We start from the raw sequence: 23,563 nt of genomic DNA, 5'->3' as shown, positions 1-23,563 counted from the left end.
TATACCCTGGATCCGACCCATAGATATCACTGTTCTAAATGGCTGATGTCCCAGTCACTAGCAGCTGTAATAACTTCCTCCCACTTTGCTAAAATGAAATTCGACAGGTGGTTCATGATTCTCTCACCAGTCTCAAATATGTTCAACTGTTTTGTTTTTTGGTTTGTTTGTTTTTTTAAACTTGATGGAGAGCAGACCCTTTTCACTCTTACTCCTCCTTTCCCTCACATGATTTAAGATTCTCAAGCTCTTGTTGAAATCAAGAATCTGCTGGTATCTCTGCAAGGAAGCTTTTCTCACGCTTTCACAAATACAGCTAGCGAAGACAGGCACCTCCATGAGACAACCCAGAAGAAGAAAGTGAGGGTGGCCGTTCTGATCTCTGGGACAGGTAAGCTGGTCTACCCCTCACCTTCACTCTAAGGCAGACATGTCAAACTCTGGCCCACAGGCCAAATCTGGCCCGTGATGTAATAAAATTTGGCCCACCAGACAATTACAAAATTTCACTTAAGCTGGCCCACCGGTAGACAGGTACAAGCACTGCATCACCTGTAGGTTCACGCAGTTTCCCTGTCTCACATTAAAGCAGCCTGCAGAGGAAAACTGGTCGGCTGTAGCAATCCTAGTAGGCTGTCCTAGCCTCAGCAGCACATTCCCTCTGCCATGTTCCCCTATGTCAGAGGAGGGGCAGGACTGCGGCAGAGGGAACATGTTGCGGAGGGCAAAGGCAGCCTGCTAGGATCGCTACAGCTGACCAGCGATCCTCTGCAGGCTGCTTTAATGTGAGACAGGGAAGCCGGGATGGAAGGCCAACAGAGGGCCAAACTCGGGATAAAAGGAAAGATGCCAGATCTCCGGGGGAGGAAGAGAAACGGAAGGGAAGAAGAAAGAAGGAGACCCTGGCAAGCGAGTTATCAGAAGACAACCAGAGCCTGGGACTATAACATGATTTGAATAATGACCAGACAACAAAAGGTAGAAAAAATAATTTTATTTTCTGTTTTGTGATTACAATATGTCATATTTGAAATGTGTATCCTGCCAGAGCTGTTATTAGACAGCAAGCGTGAACTAGGTCCTAAAAGAGAGAGGAAAAGTCTTTTTTATTTATTTTGTTTACATCACAGAGCCGGCATAGGGTTGGAGAGGTTGTAACCCTATACTTCTACTAAGACTAAGGGGTCCTTTTATTAAGGTGTGCATTTAGCCCGCACTAAATTGGTCCGCGTACCTTAATAAAAGGACCCCTAAGTATCTTAATAAAAAATTTTGTCTGCGACTTAGCCTGCGTTTTAGATTTCGGCCCCTTATGTGATTGAGTTTGACACCCCTGCTCTAAGGGAAAGTAGATGGGTGCCTGTGATAAGCTTTTGAAGAAAGCTATTTGGTTTGGTTTTTTTTATTTGACCAGCACAGATTAACATTTTTTTTCCTACCATGTTTAATTTCTAGGTACAAATATGGAGGCTTTAATAAAAAGCGCAAAGGAGCCAAAAAGCAGTGCTGTAATATCCCTAGTTATTTCCAACAAGGCTGGGGTAGAGGGATTAAAGAAAGCTGAAAGGGCAGGGATTGCCACAAGGGTAAGTAGCCAGTTAATTACTGGACCAGCTTTTATAGTTCTTGGCATTCTGATTCCAAGGTGTCAAGGAGAAGACTTTAGAAATTGGACATGACTTTTCTGGTCTCCAAGGGCTATAAGAAGATCTAGTTCAGTGTCACACAAACTTTCTTGAGCCGCAGCACACTAAAAGTAATGGCCGCGGCTTGAGGCATTTGGAAGTGTGTGGACGTCGTGTGCGACGACGACAATATCACGTCGATGTCCGTGCATGCGCAAATTCCCTCCAGGCGGGCCCTGAGACACCAGTGGGGGGTGCCAGCAGGGAAGAGAGGAGAGGCACATCCTATAGGCAGTCAGCCGGCACCTCCCCAGTGTGCTGGGGCACACCTGAAATCTCAGGAGACACGCAATTTGTGATGCACTGATCTAGTTGATAAATATTTTACAGATAACCAGACCGAAGGTCTATCAAGCCCAGAATCCTGTTTCCAAAAGTGGCCAACCCAGGTCCCAAGTGCTTAGTAAAGCAGATTTTATGTTTCTTATCCTAGGAATAAGCAGTGGATTTCCCAAGCCATCTCAATAAAGGCTGATGGGACAAAAGGGCGACGGACAAAGCCGTGCCGACATTTCAGCCCAGACAATTAGGCGCAAGACTCCAGCACGCCGCTGTAAAAGTTAATTTTAAAGAGCTCCAATGGTGGGGGACCCCCCACTTTACTTCATATTGTTCGAACTGCCGTTTGCTGCTATTGGGGGGGTGCAACCCTCCACATTATACAGAAAACTTAACTTAATCAGGAAAAAGTTAAGTTTCCTCTATAATGGGGGGTTCCAACCCCCCAACCCCCCCCATGGCAGCGTGAACACTATTAAGTAAATTAGGGGGATTCCCCCCCCCCTCACATCTCCCATCGGAGCTCTCTAAAATTTTCCGGCGGCGTACTGGAGTCTTGCGCACAATTGCCTGGCCTCAAATGTCAGCACGGCTTTGTCCCACACGCGAATGACTGAACCCAATAATGGCATATGGACTTCTCTTTAGGAAATTATCCAAACGTTTAACCCTGCTGAACTAACTGATTTCACCACATTTTCCAGCAACGAATTCCAGAGTTTGTTTGTTTATTGAAGGTGTTTCTATACCACCTATCAAAGTTATCTTAGAGGTTTACAGTTAGGTACTCAAGTATTTTCCCTATCTAACCCGGTGGGCTCACAATCTGGGGCAATGAAGGATGGAGTGACTTGCCCAGGGGGCACAAGGAGAAGCATGGGGTTGAACCCACAACCTCAGGGTGCTGAGGCCGTAGCTCTAACCACTACTCCAGTCCTTCCTCCACGTTGTGTGAAGAAATATTTTTCTCCAATTTGTTTTAAATCTATTACAGTGGTACCTCGGTTTACGAGTGCACCGGTTTGTGAGTGTTTTGCAAGACGAGCAAAACATTTGCAAACTTGGTGCCTCGTAAACCGAGCTTGCCTCGCTGTACGATCGCCCCCCCTGCGATCTAGCATCCCCCCCCAGCAATCCGGCATCCCCCCCCGCTCGCGTCTGCCCCCCCCCCACCGCGATCCTACACCCCCCCCCCCCCCGAGCACGGCAATGACATCCCTTACCCTGACTGGGCACCAGTGCCGGTGCCCGAAGATCCTCCCTCTTCTGGCGCAGCCTGGGCTGGGCGGTGCGTCGGAGATCCTCCCTCTTCTGGGCTGGGCCGGGCTGGACTGGCTTTGAGCATTTGTGCATGCTCAAAGCCTTCTGGTCTCGCTCTCTCCGAGATTCTCAGATTCAGAATCTCGGAGAGAGCGAGACCAGAAGTCTTTGAGCATGCGCAAATGCTCAAAACCAGTCCAGCCCAGCCCAGCCCAGAAGAGGGAGGATCTCCGACGCACCACCCAGCCCAGGCCAGGCCGCGCCAGAAGAGGAAGGATCTTCAGGCATATGTCATTGCCGTGCTCGTTGGGGGGGGATGTAGGATCGCGGTGGAGGGGGGGCAACGCAAGCGGGGGGGAGGATGCCAGTTTGCAGGGGGGATGCCGGATCACGGGGAGGGGTATGGAGCAGCGTCGGTAGCCTCAAGGGGGGGGAATGGAGCAGCGCCGGTAGCCTCAGGGAGGGGGAAGGAGGTGGAACCAATCAAAGCGAGTTTCCCTTACTTCCTATAAGGAAACTTGCTTTGATATGCAAGCAATTTGGTTTACGAGCATGCTTCTGGAACGAATTATGCTCATAAACCAAGGTTCCACTGTACAGTAGTACGTTGGATTACGAGCATAATCCGTTCCAGGAGCATGCTTGTAATCCAAAATGCTCGTTTATCAAAGCGAGTTTCCTCATAGGAAATAATGGAAACTCGCTTTGATGCGTTCCACACACCCCTCCCCCCGAGAACCGGCATTGCTTCCCTCGAAGCCCCCCCCCCTGCGATCAGGCACCCCCCCTGCGATCCGTCACCCCCCCTGCCTCAAACCAGCACCCCCTCCCGCCACGATCCGACCCCCCCCCCGCCACGATTGGGCACCCCCCGCCACGATCCGACCCCCCCCCCCCGACACGATTGGGCACCCCCCCCCCGACACAATTGGGCACCCCCCCCCCCCCCGCCGCTTCTTACCCTCATCTGGGCACTCTAGAATATCGGACTCCTCGTCTGCTGGGCCTTAAGCATCTGAGCATGCTCAAGGCCCAGCAGACGAGGGCCGATCTTCAAGAGTGCCCAGATGAGGGTAAGAAGCGGCGGGGGGTGCCCAATTGTGTCCGGGGGAGGGGTCGGATCATGTCGGGGGGGGTGCCCAATCGTGGCGGGGGGGTCGGATCGTGGCGGGGGGTGCCCAATCGTGTTGGGGGGGTCGGATCATGGCGGGAGGTGCCGGTTCGAGGCAGGGGGGTGCTGGATTGCGGGGGGGGGGTGCTTGTAAATCGAGCCATGCTCGGTTTCTGAGGCACCGATTTTGCAAATGTTTTGCTTGTCTTGCAAAACACTCGCAAACCGGTGCACTCGTAAACCGAGGTACCACTGTACTTAGTAACTTCATCGCATGTCCCCTAGTTCTAGTATTTTTGGAAAGAGTGAACAAGTGTTTCAAAACTGAGCTGTCTCTTTTCCAGGATGACCGTGGTATAATGAGGCTTTGGGAACAAAGCGAATAGAACACATAATGGCACCTTCTCTCCACTGGGTTTATAAGTGCATTCATATATTGTTTGTATCGGAGCTGGATAGTCCAGTTTTTGTTTTAAGGTGCTGTCATTTCATTTCAATTTTCAAGCGTGTTCAGTGTTTATCTTATGTCTCTGCTTGTGATCCTGCAGGTAATTGACCATAAGCTGTACGCGAGCCGCACAGAATTCGACAGTGCGGTAGACAAAGTCCTTGAAGAATTCTCCATTGAGTTAGTTTGCCTCGCAGGCTTTATGAGAATTTTATCTGCTCCTTTTGTCAGAAAGTGGGACGGTAAGCAAGTTATTAGTAATACAGAGAGAAACCATGTCTTAATTTCTGAATGTTTCTCTCTGCAAATTTATTAAGGCTATTTTGTTAAGGAATGATGTACTTTCTAATTAATTTTAGCTGTCATTATTTAGTTTTATTGTAATATTTTATGATTGCATTATCAGTAAAAATTACCGCCTGCTTAAAAGGAGGCGGTAGCGGCTAGAACGCGTGGCAATTTACTGCGCGCTATTCTGTGCGTTAAAGCCCTAACGCGCCTTTGTAAAAGGAGCCCTAGATTACACAATTAAAGATAACCAGCAATAGAATCTATATATATATAGAATTATAGCAATAGAATATATATATACCGTATTTGCCGGCGTATAGGACGACTGGGCGTATAAGACGACCCCCCAACTTTTAGTTAAAAAATAGAGTTTTGTGTTATACTCGCCATATAAGACTACCCCTTCTTCCGCACACCTTCTCTACCGCCCCGGGTGCAGCACAGCCGGCCAGGTTCCCTTACTTTTGTGGCACTTCCCCGACCAACCGACAACAGCCCCGGTCCGACAAACCTCCCTGCCCTTAACCGCGAATCTAAATTACCTTCTTACAGCTGCTGTAAGAAGGTATTTAGATTCGCGGCTACAGGGCAGGGAGGATTGTCGGACCCGGGCTGTTATCGGTCGGTCGGGGAAGTGCCACAAAAGTAAGGGAACCTGGCCGGCTGTGCTGCAACCGGGGCGGGGCGGCCGCCCCTCTCTCTTGGTAGCCACTCGAACCGCGAGGCTACTCTCCTTCTCCTTACCTGCCATGCCTGCAGCACAGAGCCGAACGGAAGTCTTCCCGACGTCAGCGCTGACGTCGGAGGGAGGGAGGGTTTTGTTTAAGCTTTGTTTAAGCCCTCCCTCCCCTCCGACGTCAGCGCTGACGTCGGGAAGACTTCCGTTCGGCTCTGTGCTGCAAGCAGAGAAGGTAGGGAGAAGAAGAGCCGCGCGACTGAGTACATCCAGCCCCGCAAGTAAGGGCATGTAAACTGTACCCGGCGTATAAGACGACCCCCGACTTTGGGGAGGATTTTAAGGTACTGAAAAGTCGTCTTATACGCCGGCAAATACGGTATATCTCCCAGATATATATATATATATATATATCTCCCAGATTCTATTGCTGGTTATCTTTATATATATATATATATATATATATATATATATATCTCCCAGATTCTATTGCTGGTTATCTTTATATATATATATATATATATATATCTCCCAGATTCTATTGCTGGTTATCTTTATATATATATATATATATATCTCCCAGATTCTATTGCTGGTTATCTTTATATATATCTATATATCTCCCAGATTCTATTGCTGGTTATCTTTATATATATATATATATATATATCTCCCAGATTCTATTGCTGGTTATCTTTATATATATATATATATATATATATATATATATATATATCTCCCAGATTCTATTGCTGGTTATCTTTATATATATATATATATCTCCCAGATTCTATTGCTGGTTATCTTTATATATATATATATCTCCCAGATTCTAAAGCTGGTTATCTTTATATATATATATATCTCCCAGATTCTAATGCTGGTTATATGTGCAGACTTAAAATTAAAACAATTTACTGAAAACTTACCATGAGAACTTTAATGTCCATTGTATGGTTGATTTATTATAAGTTGTTCTATTTCTCCTATTTGTTGTTGCATGTGATTTGCTTAAGAAATTTTCTGTTTGCCACTGGGGCATATAGGTGCAATTTAAAAACCCGAAGTGACTGAAAAATATATTTTTGTGAGATTCGTCTCTTCTGAAACATTGTAAATGACTTTTTTCCTTTCAATCTGTCTCTCTAGCCCTCTGTCCTTTTGTGTGTGTTTGACTACCACCTTCTGTCTATCTGTCTATCTCCTTGTCTGTATTTCTTTATTTCAGTGTCTCTCATTGGCCGCTGTATGTTTTGTTTTGTTTTTTCTGTGTGTCTTTCTCTCCTGGTGCAGTGGGTTTTTTTTGGTTGGTTTTTTTCAATCTGTATCTCTTGCCCCGTTCTTCTGTGTGTTTGACTGCCACCTTCTCATTGTGTGTGTGTGTGTGTGTGTGGAGATGTCAGGGGTCTTTTGGGGGAATAGGCCCATTCTCTCACTTACCTTTTTTTTTTTTTTGATCGCACAGTAACTGCAAACTGGCACAGAATAGTTCTTATGAATTAAACTGGCACAAAGTATGGAGTAGTAAATCAACACAGAGTGACTTGTGGAAGATAAACCGCCACTGGACACTCGTTTAAAAGCGAAGTTATGCGTACCGAACGTACACACAGGGAAAATGGTTATGGCAACTGTAGAACGTGAATGCTATAACCCCGACGGAAAGTGTAGGAGTAAACTTGCTGGCGCTTTGAAATGAAAACAACAGTTTTGGAAAACGTTAAGGGATCAGGGAGCAGAATGCTTAGACAAAAACCTTGGCAGAATTATTAGTAAGTTTAAAGTTGCCGCGACGGCTCCTCTCACGATCCCCGCCTGCGTCAGAGACACTGGCGGGGATCGTGAGAGGAGCCGCCGCTGCGTCTTTGAACTTAAAAAATACAATCCGAAAAGACATTAAAGGAGCACAAAGAACTTTAGAAAAGATGTTCCTGAGCAATTTATTTATAGAAAACATCACCTTCTGGTACGCGAGCGTTCTTACAGGGAAACAGAATCCTAAGCACGCATGAGCACTGTTGCCTGCCGGGGCCCTACAGCTCACGGAAAATGGAACCACGCAGGTAACAGTGCGCATGCGCGCTTAGGATTTTATTATATTAGATGCTTCAGTTCCAACCTCTGTGAAATAAAGGGGCATTCCTTAACAGACGCTTGTAGATGATCTTTTAGAGCAGGGCTGCCTAAGTCCGGTCCTCGAGGCCAGGTTTTCAGGATATCCACAATGAATATGCATGAGAGAGATTTGCCTGCACTGCCCTGTTTTAGAAGCTAGTCCAGTCAGAACTGGTGTTTAACATGCTTGGGCCCAGGGCAAAAATTAAGGAGGGGGCCCCCAGTTCCGTTCCTCCCTGCCTTCTCCCCTGATTTTCCCACCCACCAAATGTCTTCCCATCCAGCATCTTTCTGTTCCTCCTCCTTTCTTCCCTTCCACATGCCCTCCCATCTGGCATCCCTCTCCTCATTTAAAAATCAGCTGCTCCAGGGGGCTCCTGTGGGCCTGGATGTCTTTCCCTTCTCCCCACCCTGTTTCAAAGCCCCCTCTCCTCACTTTTTAATATGTAAAGAGATCAGCATAGCAGCAACTCTAGTGCTACACACACAGGTTCCTTGACGCTGTTTCTCTGCCACGGTCCACTCAAGTAGAATCAGACAGTTGCGTCAAGAGGGGTGGACCGCGACAGGGGAACAGAGCAGAGGAATCTGTGAGCAACCCTTTGTATTTAAAAGGTGATGGGGGCTTTGGAACAGGGTGGGGAGAAGGGAGGGATGCCCACGGGGGCCCCCTGGAGCTGTGGGGCCCAGAGCACTTGCCCTGTTTGCTCCGAGTCCAGTGAGCTGCTGGCTGTGCTATTGAAGAGATAACAAAGAATCGATGTTTAGGTCAAATTCCTGAATCTCTACTCATCAACCTATGGCAGGGTGCTTAACAGTGACACATACTATGGCCAGATAAGAGCAGGTTTATCAGGATCCACAGTCGGCTTGTTCTGTTCTCCTTTACTGCTGTGATGGCTTGAGCTATTATCAAGACATTAAGAGATGAGGCAAAATTGAGCAACCAAGTTTCCAAGTTTTATTTAAAATTTGATATACTGCTTAAAAAGTTGTCTAAGCGGTACACAAAGTCATGAACAGATAAAATCTTGTGGAGACATAATTAGAGAACAACAGATTTAAATGACATATTGAGACATGGGGGATAGAGGGAGAAATACAATCTGTAATAGGAGAGAGAGGTAATAAAGGTCAAAACAGTAGGAAAGGGGATATGCTCTTCCTTCTTTCTGAAAGAAATGAAGGTCATTAATTGAAGGGCCTTGGTTTGAGGTATGAACCCACTCCCCATTGGGCAGAGAGATGATTCTTTAGAGTAAAAAACAGAATTAAAGCAAGTTCTGATAGGGCTAGAAGACTAGGAAGCAGGAGCTGTCTAAAATAATGATTTTTTTTTTAAGATCTCACTTCGTGTAACCGAAAACAGCCTTTTGAGGAAGGAGCATGGGACACCTTATTTCAAAGATGCTAGCTGAATGTAATGAAATGTATGATATGGCCTTGAACCTGAATATTGTTAGTCCTGTATATAATCTAATTATGCAGTTTTGAATCTGTTCCCAGGGAAAATTCTCAATGTCCATCCATCTCTGTTGCCTTCTTTCAAGGGGGCACATGCTCATAAGCTGGTGCTGCAGGCTGGCGTCCGGATCACCGGCTGCACCGTGCACTTTGTGTCTGTAAGTGGACCAGTTATCGCTTTACCCAGTATAGAGTTGCTTTGCTTGACTTTAGAATACCTTCAATAGCATTTCATTTTTTTGGACTTGATTTATAATTGTTTGTATGGGACACATTCAGCTTACTCAGCACTAGACAGAAATATGGTCTGACTTTTGTTTCGTGCCTTCTTTCTTGACCAAGGAGGAGCCTTTGAGCACGATTGGGTTAAGGAAAAAAGGGACAGTCATATTTACGTGCAATATTTGTTATACCGTCTTTCAATAACAGCATCAGGATATTATACAATATGTATAACAAAATAATGTACCTATATTTAAAAACCACATGCATGTACATGGATGCAAAAGGCAAACGCACTATATAGCACAACATTATTGAACCAATATACTTGAAAACCAAGGGGAAGGTATCTTTAGAATGAAATCTTTTTTTATTAGCCAACAAGAAAACCCTGAACAGTACAAAATATACAATAGAAAAGGGCAAACCAAGCAAAGAGTTATAATCCCACCGAGCCCAAATACTGCAACATATCAAAAAATCACAACTCCAAGAAGGTATATACAAACAGGTGCCAAAACAGTAAACAACCAATTAGCCCTCCCTCCCCCCCACCCCATCACAGCCAATTACAAGTCTGGGAACACAGGACCAACAGAAAAACTGAAAGTCCTGGTGGCGGCAACTGAAAGTCGCGGCGGCGGCAAAGAAAGCAAATAGAATGTTAGGCATGATAAAGAAGGGAATCACGAGTAGATCGGAGAAAGTTATAATGCCGCTTTATAGGGCAATGGTCAGACCCCACTTGGAATACTGTGTCCATCATTGGTCTCCCAACCTAAAGAAGGATATAAAACTGCTGGAGAGGGTGCAGAGACGAGCAATGAAGCTAATAAAAGGTATGGAGAACTTGGAATACGAGGAACGACTTGGGAGACTGGGATTGTTCTCCCTTGAGAGAAGGAGACTGCGACGGGATATGATCGAGACTTTCAAGATACTGAAAGGAATCGACAAAATAGAGCAGGAGAAAACATTATTTACAATGTCCAATTTGACACGAACAAGAGGACACGGAATGAAGCTAAGGGGGGACAAGTCCAGCACAAATATCAGGAAGTTCTGCTTCACGCAACGAGTGGTGGACACCTGGAATGCTCTCCCAGAGGAGGTTATTGTGGAATCCACCGTTCCCGGATTTAAAAGCAAACTAGATGCACATCTCCTTACGAGAGGCATAGAGGGATATGGGTGACTAGAATTACGCCAGGTGTACGCCTGACTGGGCATCCGCGTGTGCAGATCGTCTGATCCGGAGATGGCAGTTCTTATGGGTCTCCACTGATCCAAAAACACTAGTGCATGGGGATGCCAAAGACAAGTGCCACCAAAATCAAGAGATCCAGCTAGAAAGAGAGAAAAGGGACCTGGGCAGCCCTAAAGGGGCGCATCCCCTAACGTATTCAAAAGATGACTACGCGCTCTCTGAGGCAGGGATTGCAAATATGGGTTCCAGATAAGTAAGAAAAGCTTCCGCCGTTTAAATGTATGATGCGCATCTTGCACTTCCCAAGCAGTCAGTCTAGCAATATGAGCTCACCAAACCCAATAAGAAGGGGCAGAGGAACTGGTCCAAACCTGCAGAATCACTTTGCAGCCCAAGAGACACACTTTTCGAATCCAAGCGAGGGTTCCCCGCTTTGGGAGAGTAAAGGTCTGTGAAAAGCCCAACAAAAAAAGAATGGGATCGCAAGGTATCACACGCCCCAACACACGATACATATAGACACAAACTCTTTTCCAAGAAACGTGTAGAAAATTAGCGCTTGCCAAAGAACACTTAGCACAAATGTCGCTAGCCAAAAAACCCAGCTGCACGGGAGCAATAACGACATTCGCGGAGAGAGGCACTGTAAACAAGGCGAGAAATACCACGCAAACTAGCCCCAATATCCCAAGCTTGGAGAAAAAGCCCAAGAAGCTCGCAAAGACAAAAAATTCAGGAGCGTACCCAAAGAAAACAAGACTATGAATCCTGGTACAAAAGCGCCCTGGAATCCATATGCTTGAAGCACCGGGGAAGGTATCTTTAAATCTTTCTCTCTGCCGATACAATTAAATGATTGCTCAAATAACCAGGCTCTTAGACCCATGTTAAATTTTCTATAAGAAATCTCTTGCCTAAGTTCTGATGGAAACAAATTCCAAAGAGGAGTGACAAGAGCTAAAAGCAGTGTGCTGTGAATTATCAAAGTCAAATTATCTTAGGTAATGGAAGGCTTAAATAATCAGCAGTAACACTATGAGACCCTGGATAGACCAACCAGCCTTTCAAGCTAGCTTACCACACTGCTCTGTAATTTTAAATAAGCCACAAGGAATGAGAGATTTTAAAGTCTGAAAAGCAGATTAATAGATGGGGCTCAGTTGAGAAGCAGCAAGATGGCCATTCAGCGTCTGGATGTGCATGCATTTAGGGACTAGCTGATATACTAGATCACTGTGCTGCCTTCATACTGAACTACCATTTGCATGTAAATAAATAAGGTAATTTCCGTTTACTATTTACCATGTTTAATATACTGTATAGGAAATCCACAGCACCTTGTCACTAAGAGGAGTATTTACATATTGTATATATTTTTAAGTTCATTTTAAACTTTAATGTCTGTGGAAGTACCTCCCATATTTTGGACTGTGGAATTATGTTGCATTGTCTCCCAGTGCATTCAGCTGTTTTCACGTGTCTCTAGAACATGCTCAGAGCTGTGGAGGGGTTTTCTTTCAGGAGGAGGTCGATGCTGGAGCCATCGTTTTCCAGGAGACTGTCCCAGTGGAGCTGGGGGACACCGAAGAGACATTATCTGAGAGAGTGAAAAAGGCTGAGCACCGGGCCTTCCCTGCTGCCTTGCAGCTCGTGACAAGTGGTGGTGTGAAACTAGGGCCAGATGGCAAAATCTGCTGGAAAATGGACAAGAACAGCCCGCTTTCTGACTCTATAATGAACACTTCTTCCTGAGCATAAGAAGAAAAGTAACATTCCACAAGTACAAAAATTGCTTCCTTTTTTTTTTTTTTTTTAAATAAAATCCTGAGGAATTCTTCATCGGGACTTAAAGTGCTTTTCTTTTATAAAGCCAAACGCTGTTAACATTGTTTTCTTAATCTTCTGGGTTTTTGTCTTTCAGTGTCATTCCTGCATATAAAATCCTGCCGAGCCAGTGCCCATGTGGACCCAGAATAAAGCAAAGTCCCAGGAATGGAGAGATTCTTACACTGTGCCTTTTTATTCTTTGAGGCTGATGGGGGATTCATTTTTTTACCTTTTCTGATTTGAAGTATGCATATGGGCTCCAGATGCAACAAAGATGCAGACACTCGACCTTGAGGGCTGTGTGGATTAGGGACTATAGGGGTAAAGAGTTTTCACCAAAGTCAATAACCTTCTGTGAAGTCACGCTGATGGATCATATGACATGCAAAACAGCGCTCGGTGGAAACTTCTCAAAGCATTTCAAACTTTGCTGTGAGCCTTGTGCACCAGCCTTTGATTACCTCCATTCACTATGTGCAAAGTGCTTTTTGGTTTACTCAGTGATAAATCTAACAGTATGCCTTGTAGTCAAGTTCAGCTGCTTTAACATAATTAGATTACACATAATTATTGAACTATCATACTGGAACAAATTGATTATTTTGTTTTGTAGGGATTTTTATTTAATTTGTCATACATGAAAGATAGCAATGACATGCCAGTTTACATCATAATTAGCGACATTTACCCTGACTTGTTAATAAAGTGTTACTGTTTAAACATAAACTGGCAGAATTCTGCACATGTGAGATCGTGGTTCGTATAAAACAGTTGGGTCTAAGCCAGCACAAGAGGAGGAAGTGATCTATTGTGCAGCGGTTCACTTCCTCCTCTACTGCCCGTGTAAGTACAGAATTCTGTAGGGTCCTGAAGGGGCAAGTAAGGAATTCTGCACTCATAGAATTCCAACCGGAGTAATATATTTGGCTTTAATTGTGAAAACAAGTATACTGGTTAGATTAGATTTCATCAGGAACTCCTAAGAAAACTTTAGTCTTTTTTTGTACTAAGGTCTGTTCAAAGGATATGTGAGTTGAACTATACCTCCTTTGGTCTTATGGTAGAAATAGTGCCGGATCCAACTGTTCTGTTAAGTGAACAGGCTTAGCCAGTGCTTTGGTTACAAGGAATTATATAATATATAATAATTTTTTTTGTGTGTGTAGCTTGACCCCCCCCCCTATACCACTCTTCAAATCTAGGCCTTTAGGTTTCTCATATATTTTCTGCCTAGGACAACACACAACCACCCAGACATCTGTTTCATTAACACATTTGACTCGGGGCAGGAGCGATCTTCATACGCTCCTGCCCCGTGCAGATCACTCATAGGAAATGGCTGCCGTGAGCTCCCGTCATAGTTGCGAGAGACTACGGGAGCTCACGCCAGCCATTTCCTATGAGTGATCTGCACGGGGCAGGAGCGTAGGAAGATCGCGCCTGCCCCGAAAGCCTGCTAGACCACCAGGTAAAGTTCCGTGGAGTCTCAGAGGGATTAAAAATAGCCCAAAAAATTAAAATTGATTAAAAAAATAAATAAATAAAAATTGCAAATAACCGAAGCTGCGGATACTGAAACTGCGGATTCGGAGGGAGAAGTGTACATAGGATAAAATGTGGTAACTATCTCTGGATAGTGAATATGTAGAATAGATTGTTTTACACTAGTGAGTGTGGATGAGGTGATACATGCAAATCCATTTCACGCATATTCACTAAAAACAGCTTCTGGGCTCACCAGAGCACATGTTTCTCCCCCCACCCCTTGCCATTTAAATGAACTATTAATGAAAATTATATGGAAGCATTTTTATTTCAAAGAAAAATATGGTTACAATGGAAAATCTATGAGAACTTTATTTTAGAGTATCAGTGCTTTATTGGATTTATATGTAAGTACCAAAGCTGTGTTATCTTTGAATAATTCTGTTAATCCAAAGATAAAGCCACCAGCCACACTAGAATACTGTACTGCTATTGGGTTATGGACATATACAGAGAGATAGATTGCGTCTTCTGGCATCTCTCTCATTTCTCCATAAATGTGTGAAATTTATGCTTACAAGTCTTTAGAAAGAGATTCAGGCAAAGCCAGTTCAAAATTGAATCTACACTACCATTTTCACACAGTGGCTTATTCTCACCACCTTCAAAAATATAGGACAACCTGCCAGATTACACCCAGACTCTGTTCTGGGCTAATGTAGCCCCCATTTCAACTGCCGCCTTTCCAGATGATTTTGTCGTTCTTTCCCAGATGCACTGTTCTGCCGGCCACTAGGTGCAGAGCTCTGGGGAGAGCTCTCTGTTCTGCTCCCTTCACTCTCTCTGCCAGGGTCTCCACTGTGTCGCCTGCTTCCACCGAGACCGCCTCTTGGACAAGTATGGCTTCACTACTACCTTCGTCCTGAGTGAAGGAGTTTTAAAAAGATTTCATTAAATTTCATAGTAACATAGTAGATGACGGCAGATAAAGCCCCGAATGATCCATCCAGTCTGCCCAACCTAATTCAATATAAATTTTTTAAATTTTTTCTTAGCTATTTTTGGGCAAGAATCCAAAGCTTAGAAGGTGGTATGTTTCTCATTTTTAACAGCAGTTGAATTTCACTTTGTATTTAAATTGCTGAAACAGCCTGCAAACGCTCCTACTCACATTTCATAACCAGACTATGACATCTGTTAGAACACTAGATGGACCCTGGAGCTTCAGGAAGGCTGTGAAAACCTTCCTGTTCACAAACCCAGCACCTTAAGGACATGCTCACAGAAATGTCATCAGAGTCAATACATCTACCCCACCTACTCTCACCAGAGCTGCTTAGTGGATATATTTTTTTGTCATATCCATATTGTAAGAACATAAGAATTGCCGCTGCTGGGTCAGACCCATGGTCCATTGCATGGTCCTTAGGTCAAAGACCAGTTCCCTAACTGTAATCTTTATCCTGTCTCGATTATACTGTGGATGTACAGTGGTACCTCGGTTTAAGAGTGCACCGGTTTGCAAGTGTTTTGCGAAACATTTGCAAAATCGGTGCCTCGGAAGCTGAGGGTGGCTCGATTTACAAGCACCCTCCCCCCCCTGCGATCCGGCACCTCCCCCCAATGCGATCCTGCACCCCCCGAGTCAATTTGGCACCCCCCCCCTGCCGCTTCTTACAGTCATCTGGGCACCGGCACCGGCATGTCCTGTGCTTGGTGCCGGTGCCCGAAGATCGGCCTCCTCTTTTGCTGGGCCTTGAGCATCTGCGCATGCTCAAGGCCTGCGAGTTCACGTTCTAAACTAAACTAAATCTTAAGTTTATATACCGCATCATCTTCACGGATGTGGAGCTCGGCACGGTTTACAAGAACTTAAAATATAGGAAGAGAAGGAAAAAAAAAAGTTTACATGAACTTATATATAGAAGAGAAGAGTAAGGGGGGATAGAATTACATTTTAGTGAAAAGCCAGGTTTTCAGTTGCTTGCAGAATAATTGGAGGGAGCCCAGGTTCTGCAGCGGGGTAGTAAGGTCGTTCCAAAGACCTGTGATTCTGAAGAGAAGGGATTTTCCCAGTTTGCCTGCATAGCGAATACCGTGTAGAGAGGGGAAGGATAGTTTATACTTTTGGGCGGGTCTGGTAGAGTCAGGACTCGAGGAGTTATAAGATAGTGGAATTACATACACAATATTAAAATAAACTTTGCTGGCACAAATGGTTTATATTATAGACAAAATCTGAATGTACGGCAAGCACAATAGGCATTAATAAAGATGCTGTCCTCTTCGGTATTGTCTGCTGGTGCTTCTTCTCATGGAGATTTGTCTTTCTGTTTATAGTATACAACATTCGACTTTAACTCTATTAAAGCAAATGTCTGTGGAGTTTTAGGATCTATTATGGGAACTGTTTTTGAGAAATCTTGTACTGAAAATTACCTGCACAGGTTTGCTGAAGTCCTTTATAGCAATGGTCCCCAACCTTTTTGACACCAAGGACCGCTTTGGAGGTGGGGGGGGGGGAGGATTCGGAGCAGGTTCGTAGGGCAGTTTTATATACAGTATACATTACATTTCTATTATTATTAAGTTATAATATCATAATATAAATTATACAACTTACCATAATGCAGAATCAGTGGGAGCCCTGAGCTTGTTTTCCTGCAACCAAACGATCCCTTCTGGGGACGATGGAAGACAGTGACGCGTGCAGAAGAACCTAGATGACCCCGCCAACCCATCTCCCTGTGCACCTTTCCATCTCTCCCTCCCATCCCCCACATACAGCAGAATCCTAACCCCGCCAACTCATCCCCCTGCACAGATTTCATCTCTCCCATCCTCCACGTGCAGCAGAACCCCTACGACCCCGCCAACCCATCCCCCTGTGCACCTTTCCATCTCTCCCATTCCGTACGTGTAGCAGAACCCCGATGACCCTCCGGCCACGAGGCCCCAACATACCTCTGTTCTGAAAAGCAGCAGCGGCAACACTGAACAGGCTGCTTCGCTGCCTTCTCTGTTAGGGCCTTCCCTCTGCTGCCGCATCACTAATGATTCACTTGCAGCACTATTTCTAAGGTGCTTATGCTCTGTTCTCTTCCACCTTCATACTTAACACATATATGCAATATTTTGCCAAAGACCTCAGAAACACCCCTCCTCCGTCCCATTACAGGTCTTATTTTCCGGGGAGAATAATGTGTTAAATCCTCACTGGTGTAGACTCAATTTTATTAATTTTTAATATCTCTTTATCATTTTATACTTTCTACTTATCTTGGTAATAGTCAACCATTTTCTTAATTCAGTAGACTAAGCGGTTGGACACGACCTGTTTCGCCTTAGCTTTGTCAGGGATCCGCTCGTAGCCACTGTCATCCAACCCACACATCAGTGACGCGTCAGAAAGGGAAGGCAGTGAAGCAGTCTGTTCAGTGCTGACACCGCTGCTACGGTTCAGAACAGAGGGCAGCAGAGTTCTGCTGAGGGATGGAAGAGCTCTCGTGTCTCAACTGTCAGACGGCTGTGGACCGGGGACCCTTGCTTTACAATGAGTTCTTGCTATCCGCCTGTTCCTGATTCACGGATTTACTTATTCATGCGAAATAAAGTGAAACCCATTTTTTCTATTCACGGTCATGCACAGTGTGTTTCCTCGAGGATGAAAATATTCATACAGCTGTGTACGAGTACTGTTCCAGGGGTCTCAAAGTCCCTCCTTGAGGGCCTCAATCCAGTCGGGTTTTCAGGATTTCCCCAATGAATATGCATGAGATCTATGTGCATGCACTGCTTTCAATGCATATTCATTGGGGAAATCCTAAAAACCCGACTGGATTCCGGCCCTCAAGGAGGGACTTTGAGATCCCTGTGTTAGACCAAAAGACTGGATTTTTTTTTATGGGTAAAAACAGTATATAAAATACATTTATAAAATGCAGAGTATAATAAGCGAGCTGTTCTTTACAAAAAGGGTCCATGAAAAGATGAATTTATGGTGTTAGGTAGCAAAAGTGTACAGTAAAGAGTTGCACAGTGACAGGAACTTGCAGGGAACTTGTGGTCAGGCCACTCCATCTTGAACCACCTTGGCTTGTATACAATAAAACCTTGGTTTGCGAGCATAACTCGTTCCAGAAGCATGTTTGTAATCCAAAGCACTTGTATATCAAAGCGGATTTCCTCATAGGAAATAATGGAAACTCAGACTATTCATTCCACAACCCAAAAATACTATACATACTTGTATTGCAAGACCTCGCTCATTTAGAACCGTCAGTACACTCCTGCAGCATCACAGAGAGAAGAACCATCGGCTCAGTTGTGATGATGCAATGCATGTATACTGTGTGTACTTGTAAGACATTGCTTGTTTAGAACAGTCACTATGCTCTTGCAGAGTCAAGAAGAACCATTGGCTCGGATGTGATGCATGTATACTATATGTACTTGTATTGCAAGACTTTGCTCGTTTAGAACAGTCACTACCCTCCCGCAAAGTCAAAGAGAGAAGAACCATCGGCTCACTTGTGATGTGTGTATACTGTGCGTACTTGTATTGCAAGACATTGCTTATATATCAAATTAAAATTTAATTAAATGTTTTGCTTGTCTTGCAAAACACTTGCAAACCAAGTTACTAGCAGTCCAAGGTTTTACTGTATTTGGGTTTTGACCATGGGATTTTCTATCTGTTGAACTCATCATCAGAGCCCTACCTCATGGGGGGGATTTTTAATTGAGAGTGGGTTTGTTTTGTTAGTTTGTATGCAGTTTGTCCTTATACTGAAGTGTCCCAGTATATCTTTGGCATTGTTGGCTCCTTGCTTAAATAAAACAATAAAGTCACACAGGAACCTAACCCCCCTCCCCCCCCCCCCCCCCACACACACACACATACAGTTTTTCCCATAGGGTCAGTGGTTCAATATTCATGGTTTCGGTATTCATGGGGTTTTCTAGGAACCTTTGCTGAACCGGCGATCTCGGGCCGCGTGGGAGCCCTGCTCTGCCCCTGAAACCCCAGCGACTCTGCTCTCCTCTTAAAAGCAGCTCCTCTGCCACCGGGAGCTGCCTTTGCTGAACCGGCGATCTCGGGCCGCGTGGGAGCCCTGCTCCGCCCCCGAAACCCCAGCAACTCTGCTCTCCTCTTAAAAGCAGCTCCTCTGCCACCGGGAGCTGCCTTTGCTGAACCGGCAATCTCAGGCCGCGTGGGAGCCCTGCTCCGCCCCCGAAACCCCAGCGACTCTGCTCTCCTCTTAAAAGCAGCTCCTCTGCCACCGGGAGCTGCCTTTGCTGAACCGGCGATCTTGGGCCGCGTGGGAGCCCTGCTCCGCCCCCAAAACCCCAGCGACTCTGCTCTCCTCTTAAAAGCAGCTCCTCTGCCACCGGGAGCTGCCTTTGCTGAACCGGCGATCTCGGGCCGCGTGGGAGCCCTGCTCCGCCCCCGAAACCCCAGCGACTCTGCTCTCCTCTTAAAAGCAGCTCCTCTGCCACCGGGAGCTGCCTTTGCTGAACCGGCAATCTCGGGCCGCGTGGGAGCCCTGCTCCGCCCCCGAAACCCCGGCATCTCCGCTCCCCCTGCTGTCAGGGTTTTTCTTATCCCCTGCGTCTCTTTCAGACAGAGAAAGGAGGAAGCCTATCTCCATCCTGTCCCCACTTCCTCTGCCCGGCTAGGTTCTTGCCGTTTCAACCACCAATCCTGACTTCATTGACAAGCTCCATCCCGACAATTCCTACTTAACTGTTTTTGAGTCCGACTAAGACCCTCTAGATTCTAGTTAGTGTTAAAATTGCCAAAGTTCTTCAGTTTCTATTCAACTGTATAATTGCTCTGCTATTCTATTGTTTAAGTCCTGCTTAAGCCCACCGATCCCTCCCCCTTTTTTTTTAAGTGTGTTAAAGATCTCCATATTTTATTCAACTGTTCACCAGATTCACCAGATTATATTTAATTGTTTTAATTTTCCTCAATTGTCCGGCTCTGCCCAACAAGGCTCTACCAAACCCCACCATGAAACCACACCCATGGATCCTTCTCCTCCTTCTCTGCTCATCCTTCAATATCTCCTGCCTGAAACCTCCCCCTCCTAACTCACTGAACCCCACTATTGTCAATCCTACCTGCCCTGGTGCCATAATCCCCACGCTTTTGCGCACCAGAAGTCATCCCCCCAAAAAAATCCCCCGAAGAATCAATCACGCCTCCTTAAAGCCCATCTCCCCTGCCATACCTCCCAACCACGCCTCAGACTCTCTCACCCCAGTCCTGTCTCTCTACTGCAATGCCAGATCTGCTTGCAACAAAACCCAAATTCTGAAGGACCTTCTCGAAGATCTCAATCCCGGATTCCTATTCATCACTGAATCATGGATCACAAAAGACGACCTAATCTCTCAAAATGAACTCTGTTCCCACGGTTACCAAGGCCTCTTCTCCCCCAGAATTAATCGTAAAGGTGGTGGCCTGGCACTCCTCCACAAATCATTCTTCGACGTCCAACTTTTAGAAAAGGGTAGCCATGCCTCCCTAGAATACATGTTAGCCTCCGTCAATGACGAACTCCATCCTCACCCACTGGGTATCCTGCTTTTATATCCACCATCCCCCTGGAACAAATCCTCTGACCTCGTCCTTGAGACTATCACCAACGCCTTCCTTAAATTTCAAAGACTACTAATCATTGGAGATATTAATCTTCACATAAACGACACCACCAACAAGGATGCTATTGATCTCAACAACTTCCTCACCTCTTTAGGATTCCCACTCCCGGCTCTCTCCCCAACCCATGAAAAGGGGCATACTTTAGACATCATCAGCTTCCTCGACCTCACCGACTACAAAACTTCGGTTGACGACACTCGCTGGGAACCTGTCCCCTGGTCCGACCACTTCCTAGGGGCTTTCTGCCTCCCCATTTTCATGTCCCACCTCGAACCACCACTGCGCACCCCCAATCCCATTACCTTCCGCAAAAAAATTGCGAGCGACCTGTTCTGGAACAAACTCCTCAACCTATTTTCCACCACTCCCAATCCTCCAAGCCCTGAATCCAACTGGCTTAATTGGATCACCCTCTCGGAAACCACCTACCATTCCCTTGCTCCTCTATCCACCAAAACTGTCTCCTACCCCCGCAAGGCCCCCTGGTACCTTCCATACCACAGACAACTAAAACAAAAATGTCGAATACTGGAACGCAAATGGAAAAAATCTAAATCCCCCTCCGACAGACAGACCTGGAGGGTGAATATTAAATTCTACAACACTGAATTAAAAAAATCAAGGAAGAACTACTATGGCAACAAAATCTCCAGATCCAACATCCAAAGCAATACACTGTTCAACATTTGGCGTTCCATATCCTCCAAACACGATCCCGCCACACCCCCTTCCTTCCCATCTGCCGATGAACTAGCTAAATTTTTCAATGAGAAAGTCACCACCTTAAGATGCTCCTTCCCTCCAACACCCTCCTACAACTCTCTGGTGCTCGCCGCCTCCAACACTAATCCATCCGAAGCCAACCATATCCCAGCCGATAGATCCTGGACCGCCTTCGATCCCGTCTCCGACTCCCAAGTTTCCAAACTCTGCCTCAAATTAAATTCCTGCAACTGTACCTTGGATCCCTTCCCCTCCTACTTATACGAAAATATTCCCACACAAGCCATCTCATCTCTCACCAAACTCATAAATTCCGCCCTACTCTCAGGCCTTTTTTCTGTAGAAATGGGACACATTGCATTATCCCCCCTACTGAAAAAAGCTGATCTAAACCCCTCCACACCGTCCAGCTACCGCCCAATAGCTAACATTCCTCTTCTGACCAAGATGCTGGAGTCCATCATAGCTACCCAACTCTCATCCTATCTTGAGAGATTTTCCATTCTTCTACCCTACCAACATGGCTTCAGACCCAACTTTAGCACTGAATCCCTTCTGGCCTCTTTAATTTCTAAAGTCCAACATCTTCACTCTTGCAACAAGTTCGCTGTCCTTCTTCAATTTGATCTTTCTGCAGCCTTCGACATTGTCCATCATGACATTCTTATCCTCCAACTTTCGGAAATTGGCATATACTCCAGTCTTAGACTGGTTCTCGAAGTTCCTACGTTCGCGCTCCTACTTCGTTAACATGAATGGTACCTCATCCTCCCCTTGGAAACCGATTTGTGGAGTTCCTCAGGGTTCACCTCTATCCCCGATTCTTTTCAATGTTTATATGTCTTCCCTGAAACTCCTCCAACTATCCCCCTCTGAGACACTTTACACTTACGCCGACGACATCCTTGTCCTCCTTGAGACTGATCCCAACCTCACCAACCTCTCTGACAACATCTCCTCTTGTATAACGAATCTCCAATCCTGGGCTCTCACCGTTCAAATGAAACTTAATGAAACCAAAACTAAACTACTCTGGCTAGGCCCAAAATTGGATCAGCTGCCCACCGTCATCCCATTATCCTCTGGCACCAAACTGCAGCTTGAGCACTCAAGCAAAGTTCTGGGAATCATCATCGACTCTACACTGTCCTTCAACGATCACCTTAACTCCTTAGTAAAAAAATGCTTTTTCAACCTTCACATGCTAAGGAAAGTCAGATCCTGCTTCCACCAACAACACTTTGCTATCCTCGTTCAATCCATTATTCTTTCTAGACTGGACTACTGCAACTCCATTTACTTAAGCCTAACAAAGAAAAGTCTTCTCAGGCTTCAGCGGTTTCAGAACACCGCGGCTAAATTAATCTTCAAAAAAAGCAAATTCGACCACGTCTCCCCACTTCTGTCTAAGCTTCACTGGCTCCCAGTGCTCCTCAGGATTCACTACAAATGCGCCTGCCTAGCCTTCAAGTCTCTACACGGCATCCTTCCTCCCCTGTTTCCACTATCTTGGCTCTCCCCGAATCCTAACTCCACCAGATCCACTCAAAAACTCATACTGTCATTCCCCTCTTTGAAGGGCATCTCCCATACAGGAAGACTTGGAACATCCCTCCTCTTCAGGATCACCGAGCTATGGAACAGCTTATCTGCCCCTCTTCGAAGTTCGCCCTCACTCCAACGTTTCAGAAAACATTTGAAAACTTGGCTTTTCTCTAAAATGTAACCACTCCCTCCCTCTCCACTCTACTTAGTCCCCATCCTTCCTTCCTTTTTACCAAGCCCTCCTTCCTCCCATTGGAGTTCCTTTCTTTAGTAATTCCTGTAAACTGTGTCGAGCTCTACTTCCGTGGAGATGATGCGGTATACAAACTTAAGGTTTAGTTTAGTTTAACCTAACCCCCAACGATTAGCAAGAATGCACTGTATTTCCCAGTTAGTGGATGTTTTTCTGTGCAGTGGACCAGTATGCTGGAAATGAATATCTCAGAATAACAAAAAGTTATGTCATTAACCATTTGTAAAAGCTGCTCTCTTACTAACAGACTTGCAACATTCATTTTGTAGATCTTGATTGAAGGGTGAAAGCAGAGTGGCTTA

At 45.5% G+C, this 23,563-nt stretch overlaps 2 protein-coding genes across 3 annotated transcripts in view; one reads left to right on the top strand and one right to left on the bottom strand.

Moving 5' to 3' along the window:
• LOC117362793 (trifunctional purine biosynthetic protein adenosine-3-like) overlaps positions 1 to 14,446 on the top strand; it is a 97,958-nt gene extending 83,512 nt beyond the window's left edge. For both annotated transcript variants that reach the window (XM_033949770.1, XM_033949769.1), the window contains exons 18-23: positions 239 to 391; positions 1,456 to 1,586; positions 4,884 to 5,025; positions 9,372 to 9,487; positions 12,280 to 12,538; positions 12,680 to 14,446. In XM_033949770.1, coding sequence (XP_033805661.1) covers positions 239 to 391; positions 1,456 to 1,586; positions 4,884 to 5,025; positions 9,372 to 9,487; positions 12,280 to 12,510 — 773 coding nt within the window. In that variant the 3' untranslated portion in view covers positions 12,511 to 12,538; positions 12,680 to 14,446. The remainder of the gene's footprint in view (positions 1 to 238; positions 392 to 1,455; positions 1,587 to 4,883; positions 5,026 to 9,371; positions 9,488 to 12,279; positions 12,539 to 12,679) is intronic.
• Positions 14,447 to 14,763: 317 nt separating this feature from the next.
• Positions 14,764 to 23,563, bottom strand: part of LOC117362792 (trifunctional purine biosynthetic protein adenosine-3-like) — a 102,824-nt gene continuing 94,024 nt past the window's right edge. The window contains exon 22 of the mRNA XM_033949768.1: positions 14,764 to 14,992. Coding sequence (XP_033805659.1) covers positions 14,801 to 14,992 — 192 coding nt within the window. The 3' untranslated portion in view covers positions 14,764 to 14,800. The remainder of the gene's footprint in view (positions 14,993 to 23,563) is intronic.

The sequence above is a fragment of the Geotrypetes seraphini genome, chromosome 6 (genome assembly GCF_902459505.1).
Source record: "Geotrypetes seraphini chromosome 6, aGeoSer1.1, whole genome shotgun sequence".
Classification (NCBI taxonomy): domain Eukaryota; kingdom Metazoa; phylum Chordata; class Amphibia; order Gymnophiona; family Dermophiidae; genus Geotrypetes; species Geotrypetes seraphini.
The sequence above is the reverse complement of the archived record's forward strand: the minus strand, read 5'-3'. Positions and strand labels throughout refer to the sequence as shown.